Here is a 7,659-nt window from a genome sequence, read left to right on the forward strand (position 1 = left end):
CGCCCAGCCATAACAATATGTTTTAAGAAAAAATGATAGTCAAAGACACCTCCTCTCATAACAAACAGCTTCGGGCTCAGACCCAGATGGTTTTGCAGATTGCAGTCCTATCAAACTTTCAAGGTACTATTAATTCTCATCTTATGCAAATTGTTCCAGAAAATAGGAAAAGAGCAAAGGCTGTCCAGCTTATTTGATGAGGCTAGAATAGTCTTGATTCTAATACCAGATAAGGAAAAATGGAAGACAAAAAAGTTATAGGCCCATTTCACTTACGAATGTGAATGCAAAAATTCTAATAAAACAGCTACCTGAATTCAACAGTGCATTTTTTAAAAATCACAAGCAGGGTTTATCTCAGGAATGCAAACATGATCCAAATTAGAAAATCAGTGAATGTAATTTACCACATTAATAAAGGAGAAAATTACATGATAATCTCAAAGCAGAAAAGGATTTGATAAGGTTCAGTACCTGTTTATGATATTAAAAAAGAACTCTTAGCAAACAAAGTAAGAGAATTTCCTTAACTTGATAGAGGTCATATGGCAAAATCTTACAGCAAAAATGCCTAATAGAGAAATTTGAAATGCATTTTCCCTTTAAAATCAGAAATGAGCCAAGGATGTTCACCTTCAATACTACTATTTAATATAAAACTGGCTAATAGCCGGGCGCGGTGGCTCACGCCTGTAATCCTAGCACTCTGGGAGGCCGAGGCGGGCGGATTGTTTGAGCTCAGGAGTTCGAGACTAGCCTGAGCAAGAGCGAGACCCCGTCTCTACTAAAAATAGAAAGAAATTAATTGGACAACTAAAAATATATAGAAAAAATTAGCCGGGCATGGTGGCGCATGCCTGTAGTCCCAGCTACTCGGGAGGCTGAGGCAGGAGGATCGCTTGAGCCCAGGAGTTTGAGGTTGCTGTGAGCTAGGCTGACGCCACGGCACTCACTCTAGCCCGGGCAAAACAGTGAGACTCTGTCTCAAAAAAAAAACAAAAACAAAAACAAAAACAAAAACTGGCTAATGCTATAAGGGAAAAAAGGAATGAATTGTAAGTTGTGGAAGGAATTAATAAAACTCATTTCTGGGTTGGTCCGAGTGCAATGGTGTTTACAACTAATAATCACAACCAGTTACAGATTCTTTTGTTCCTTCTCCACTCCCACTGCTTCACTTGACCGGCCTTAAAAAAATGAATACATAAAACTCATTTCTAAATGATGTAAGTGACTACCTTAATGAACCAACAGAATCTGGCTGCATACCATGTATTAAAAAACAAACAAACAAACTGAATGACCATAAAAACTAACAGGACTAATAAAAGAGTTCAGCAAGGTGTCCCAATACGAGATCAACCTGTAAAAATCAAAAGCATTTCTCTACACCAGCAATAACCAATAAGAAAATAAAGTAGGAATGAATTTAACCAATACAAAAAACCTCTATTAAAAAATTTAAACTCTAATAACAGAAATAGATGATCTGAATAAAAGGAGAGACATTTCATGCCCTTTGCTGGAAGATTTTGGTGACGTATTAGTTATCTATTGGTAACAAATTACCCCAAAATTTATTGGCTTAAAACCCTTGGTTTCAGAGGGTCAGGATTCCGGGCTTAGCTGGCTGGTTCTGGCTCAGAGTCCTTCGTGAAGTTGCAGTCAGGATGTCGGCCAGGAATGCAGTTTTCTGAAGGGTTGCTGACATGGCTGTTAGCAGGAGCCATCAGTTCTCTGCCACCTGAGTCCCTTCATAGGGCTGCTCATGCCATACCAGCTAAGATCCCACAGAGTGAGCAATCTGTGTGAGAGAGAGCTGGAAGCCGAAGTGCCTTTTATGACCTCGTCTTGTAAGTGACACTATTACTTCTGCCTCGTTCTGTGCCTTACAAATGAGTCACTAACTCCAGCCACACTCAAGCAGAAGAGAGGTGGGCTCCAACACTTGATGGGAGCAATATCAGATTGTGAACATATCTTAAAACCTCCACAGTTAGCCAGATGCAGTGGCGCGCACCCATAGCCCCAGCTACTCGGGAGGCTGAGGCGGGAGGATCGCTTGAGCCCAGGAGTTCTCGCTATAGTGCGCTATGCCGATCGGGTGTCCGCACTAAGTTCAGCGTCCTTATCGTGACCTGACCTCCCAGGATCAGGGGACCACCGGGTTGCCTAAGGAGGAGTGAACTGGCCCGGGTCGGAAATGGAGCAGGTCAAAACTCCCGTGTTAGGTCGGGCGCGGGGGCTCACTCCTGTAATCCTAGCATTCTGGGAGGCCGAGGCGGGAGGATCGCTTGAGCTCAGAAGTTCGAGATTAGCCTGAGCAAGAGCGAGACCCCGTCTCTACTAAAAATGGGAAGAAGTCAATCGAACAATTAAAAATAGAAAAAATTAGCCGGGCGTGGTGGTGTGCGCCTGTAGTCCCAGCTACCGGGAGGCTGAGGCAGGAAGATCGCTTGAGCCCAGGAGTTTGAGGTTGCTGTGAGCTAGGCTGACGCCACGGCACTCTAGTCCAGGTAACAGAGTAAGGCTCTGTCTCAAAAAAAAAAAAAAATATATATATATATATATACATACTGTAAATAGAGTATATGAAAATAGATGTCAGAACTAAGTCCTAATATAATAATAATTACAAAAATATTTAAAACGGAGACCCTCGTTTGATTTAAAAAAATCCAACAGTAAACATACACATATAAAGATTTAGAAATGTTGAAAGTAAAAGGATGGAGAACAGATATGGCAGACTAATAAGAGCTCAAAGAAAGCTGAGATAGCCATTCTAATAGCTAATAAAATAGAATTGAAGACTTAAGATCACAAAGGACAAAGAAGAGCATATACTCCTTGACAAGGAAAATATGTCTACTAAAAACACATGTATTCCTAAGAAGCCTTGAACAATACATTTTAAGTTTGATATATAGATATATATTATGTTTATGTGTGTATATATATCACATTATATAACCCTCCACTTAACAAATGGAGAAGACTCCTTTTATGTTTACACTTAGCAATGACAAAAGTAGACCATGTTAGGGCACAAAGGAAGCCTCAATAAATTCAAAAGTATCAATATTAAGTATGTCCTCTAACCCTATGTAGTAAAATTAGCAATTAATGAAAGCTAAAAAAACCTCATTTTTTGGAAACTAACATTACTAAATAACCCTTGGACGAAAGAAGAAATCATAAAGGAATTTTACAAATATTTAAAATTTAATAAAAACAACACATGTAAAATTTGTGGGACACAACAAAATTAGTTAATAGAAAAAAATGCATAGCTTTAAACATATTTATCAGAAAAGAAGGTTGAAAACCAAATGGTGTAAGCATTCAACTCAAGAAGTTAGAAAAGGCCAGGCGCAGTGGCTCATGCCTATAATCCTAGCACTCTGGGAGGCCAAGGTGGCAGGATCCCTTGAGATCAGGAGTGTTCGAGAGCAGACTGAGAAAGGGTGAGACCCCATATCTACTAAAAGAATAGAAATATTAGTCTCTACTGAAAAATAGAAAAATTAGCTGGATATCGTGGCGCGCACTTGTAGAGCCAGCTACTCGGGGAGGCTGAGGCAGGAGGATGGCTTGAGCCCAGGAGTTTGAGGTTGTAGTGAGCTAAGATGATGCCACTGCACTCTAGTCCAGCTGTCTCAAAAAAAAAAAAAGTAAGCTACTACATTTGAAAACATAAATGAAAGGCGTAAGTTTCTGGGAAAATTGAGATGTGCTCAAATTGATGCTAAAAAATAGAAAACTTGAATATAACAATATGGTTTTTTTTTTTTTGAGACATAGTCTCACTCTGTTGCCCAGGCTAGAGTGCTGTGGCGTCAGCCTAGCTCGCAGCAACCTCAAACTCCTGGGCTCAAGTGATCCTCCTGCCTCAGCCTCCCGAGTAGCTGGGACTACAGGCGCGCAGCAGCTCGCCGGGCTAATTTTTTTTTTATTAGAGATGGTATGGTGTCTCACTTTTGCTCAGGCACCTGGTCTCGAACTCCTGAGCTCAAGTAATACCTCCACCTCCCGCCTAGAGCCTCGCGGAGTTCTAGCATTACAGGCGTGAGCCACCGCTCCCGGCCGAGGTTAAAGGACCAGAAGGTGAAGGAGGTTGACATCAGAGGATGGTAATTACGTCGGCAGGGACTTATAGGAAGACACTGTGATGCTGAGAAAGTCATGGGGGATCATCTCCAATGGGGGAAAGGACGTTAAGGGCGAGAGGGTGATGTTAGGGACCGAAAAGAGTATGAGAGCGAAAAGGTTCCTGGGCAGAAGAGACAAAGACTGCTGGGGTGGTCTGGGGGAATGCTTTATGTTAGGGTACGTCTATCGCGCAAAAAGTTACCTCGATTGCGGGAAGCGCGTAGAGAGCTTTTCTCCCTTTGCTCTACGGTCCCTTACTCTCCTCGGAGCCCCGCCCCCCACTGGCCTCAGCCAATCAGCAAGCACGCTGCCACGCGCTGGGGGTCCGTTCCGTGTCGTATACGCTACGTAAGCTTTATCAGTCGTCTTCCCGCGCTGCAACCTCCCTGTTCTCCCTGCTCGCCAGTGCTTGCGGTGTGTCCGGTCCAGTCCTTTTGCTTTTTAATTTCCAGGTAAGCAGCGTATGACCTGCAGAGCGGCCGCTCCTCACCTCTCAGCCGGCGCGGCGCACATGTGAGGTGAGGAGCGGCCGCTCTGGTGCGCCGCGTCGGCTGAGAGTGGGGGCGCGAGTGGGGCGAGTAACGGCCGCCAACACGTAGGATTGGGCTTCTCCGGGGCGGGCGGATCTGGTGCTCGGAGGTTTGTAGGAGGCTGGCGCGCGCTATATCCAAGTGCTAGGAGTGCCGGGCGGAGCTGGCAACGTTGGTAGCGACAGTGACCACGCGACAGCAGATAATATGCTGCCCCTCTTTAATCCCACGTGATTGCCGCCATTTTATGCGGGTGCAGGGGGACATGCAACGGTGTTCTGGGCTTGCGCAGTGGCACGAAATGCCGGGCGTGGCGGCAGAGGATGTTGTGGGCATGCGCGATGGTGGCCCCAAATGGCGGCCGCCTGGATCCAGCCCCGGAGATTCCCGCCTTTTTGGTCTTCCTTTTTAGTCTTTATTTAGTTACTGTTTATTCCGTTTCTCTTGTATATTTGCTGTGCTTCTCGCCCACCCCCTTTCTTAACCTTTTTTTCTGACTTTTGCAACCTGTTTTTCCTACCTTCTTTATTTTTGCCATCCTTCTCCATATTCTTACCACAGGACTCGAATTTACTGCCATGTCTTCTGAAGAAGGGAAGCTCTTTGTGGGAGGGCTCAACTTTAACACCGATGAGCAGGCGCTGGAAGACCACTTCAGCAGTTTTGGGCCTATTGCTGAGGGTGAGACGTGGATCAGACATATAATGGCAGGGGGGAGGTGAAATGAAGCCTGGGACCTTTGCATTTCAAGGAACATTAAGAGAAAAGTCAGGACCCCAGGACTTGAAATTTTCCTCTCCTTCCTAAGCCCAAGATGTAGACTGAGGCTAAGAAGAACCCTATAATTTTGAGGATTGGTAGAAGAGGTCTGTTATCCCCATCTGCCACACACCCCCCCTTTTCAGGCAGCTTCTTGCCACTTACCTCTTCTGATGGTGACTCATCCACATTGCTCCATCTCCTCTCCCTTCCCCAGTGGTCGTTGTGAAGGACCGGGAGACTCAGCGATCCCGGGGTTTTGGCTTCATCACCTTCACCAACCCAGAGCATGCCTCAGATGCCATGAGAGCCATGAATGGAGAGGTGAGGTCTCTTATCTGCAGAGGGGCCCTGCCCCCATCTGTGACTTCCTCCATTCTTTCTGTTTTTCCCTCTGTGTCTGCTAGGGGCAGCGTGGCTACCAAGCCCCGCAGTGCCCACTCACAGGAGCATGACTGCCTTCTGTTCTAGGGGGTGGAGGGCAGCGGCAGACAGAGCTGCCTGGGAGGCGACGACTGGTTCTGCATGAGGCCGAGAAGCCACCTGTGGATGGTTCACCTGCCTTGGGCTTAGGTAGTAGAGTCTGCAGACCTGTGGGCCTGGCCCGGAGAGGACCTCGTGAGTCTTCTGGGATGGACTCTGAAGCCTCAAACCAAGAGAGGTGTCTATCTAGCCCTAATAGTTGGGCAGCTTAGAGGAGTGGGGAGGAGAACTCGGCCTGAGTTCAGTCAAGATGTAAGTAGTAGCAGGGGGAACATGGTGGATTCAGGTCATTTTGTGGGATTCTACAGCTCCTGGTGAAGCCATTCTGGTCAGAGGAGCTTATTCTGGAACATGGCACCCAGAACCTGGTGCCCAGCAGAAATTTCTGGGCTCTTTTGCCTACCTGCCCATGCCCACTCTTCCCTCACCACTGCCCTGACTGACTGCCAAACCCCCATCCTCCTTGTGTCTCCCTCCCACATCTAGTCCCTGGATGGTCGCCAGATCCGTGTGGACCATGCTGGCAAGTCTGCCCGGGGAACCAGAGGAGGTGGCTTTGGGGCCTATGGGCGTGGTCGCGGCTACTCTAGAGGTGAGTACAGTGGTAGGTTTGATCATGGGGTGAGAGCCAGCCACCTATTAATGGCCTATGTGTAGACAAATGGCATTTTAATGTTTGTCTGCTGTAGGTGGTGGGGACCAGGGCTATGGGAGTGGCAGGGATGACAGTCGACCTGGAGGATATGGATATGGATATGGATATGGACGGTCCAGAGACTACGGTGGCAGGTAGGTAGCGAAGGATCTGGGGTATTGTGCTAATGCTTCCCTCTTCCTTAAGAACTCAGATGCCTGGGTATTGACAGACATCATACCTTGGTGTTGCTAGCATGTGTGTAAAACAAATATGAAACTTAGTATTTTGAGTTATGTATAATGCAATAATTATATTGTCATGTAACATGGTAGATGATGTGTGTTGATTGTACTGTATTGGTTAATTATGTGACTATACTGCTTTAACATGTAATGGGAGTTAACTTACTATAAATATCTAAGTTGTATGCCACAAAATTGTGTTACTACATGATGTTCATATACTTAATATAGTCTGTTTTATACATTTAAAGTTTATATTATAAGATGTGACTTGTATGGTTGTTAATATTATCAGTGGTATGTGATGCATTTCTGTAAAACTTTTTCCCCAGAAGCCAGGGTGGTTATGACCGCTACTCAGGAGGAAATTACAGAGACAATTATGACAACTGAGATATGCACACATAATATAGGTGAGACTGGATATTGATACTAAGCAGACCTCTGTTTATCAAACCCTGTCGTGTCCCTCTTACCTTTTCTGGCCAGACTGCTCAGCATTTCTGCTGCCCTCACGTACCTCACCCAGCCAGCCCACCAGACGCCATTCCTAGGCCTCCCTTGCTCTCTGGTCCATGTCAGGGTTAGTCTAATTGGAGGGGGAAGGGATCTAAAATCCTGTAATCTGCTCTTGTGTGGGAGGGAGGAGATGGAATGTCCCTATGGCTCAGCCCTTGGCATCTTTATCAACTGTGGGAGGTAAGCATGATGTTGGCCTGTGCCTTCCTGACATCACAATTCTCCCTCTTCTTGATGTTCTCAGACACAAGGAATAACACTTCTGATCCAGGATCGTCCTTCCAGATGGCTGTATTTATAAAGATTTTTGGAGCTGCACTGAAACATCTGTTTTAAT

General features: G+C 45.7%; 1 protein-coding gene across 2 annotated transcripts; it reads left to right on the top strand.

Annotated features, from left to right (window-relative positions):
- Positions 1-4,433: 4,433 nt before the first annotated feature.
- On the top strand, positions 4,434-7,652 carry RBM3 (RNA binding motif (RNP1, RRM) protein 3). 2 transcript variants are annotated; one of them, XM_012652373.1, is made up of 7 exons: positions 4,434-4,604; positions 5,244-5,363; positions 5,659-5,765; positions 6,411-6,516; positions 6,614-6,713; positions 7,136-7,216; positions 7,567-7,652. In XM_012652373.1, exons 2-6 carry the CDS (start codon positions 5,261-5,263, stop codon positions 7,194-7,196), a joined length of 477 nt encoding a protein of 158 aa, XP_012507827.1. In that variant the 5' UTR covers positions 4,434-4,604; positions 5,244-5,260; the 3' UTR covers positions 7,197-7,216; positions 7,567-7,652. The 2 variants fall into 2 exon arrangements, with proteins under 2 accessions (XP_012507827.1, XP_012507828.1); XM_012652374.1 differs by having other exon boundaries at positions 7,139-7,216.
- The last annotated feature ends 7 nt before the right edge of the window (positions 7,653-7,659 follow it).

Source organism: Propithecus coquereli, unplaced genomic scaffold (genome assembly GCF_000956105.1).
Source record: "Propithecus coquereli isolate 6110/MARCELLA unplaced genomic scaffold, Pcoq_1.0 Scaffold388, whole genome shotgun sequence".
Lineage (NCBI taxonomy): Eukaryota > Metazoa > Chordata > Mammalia > Primates > Indriidae > Propithecus > Propithecus coquereli.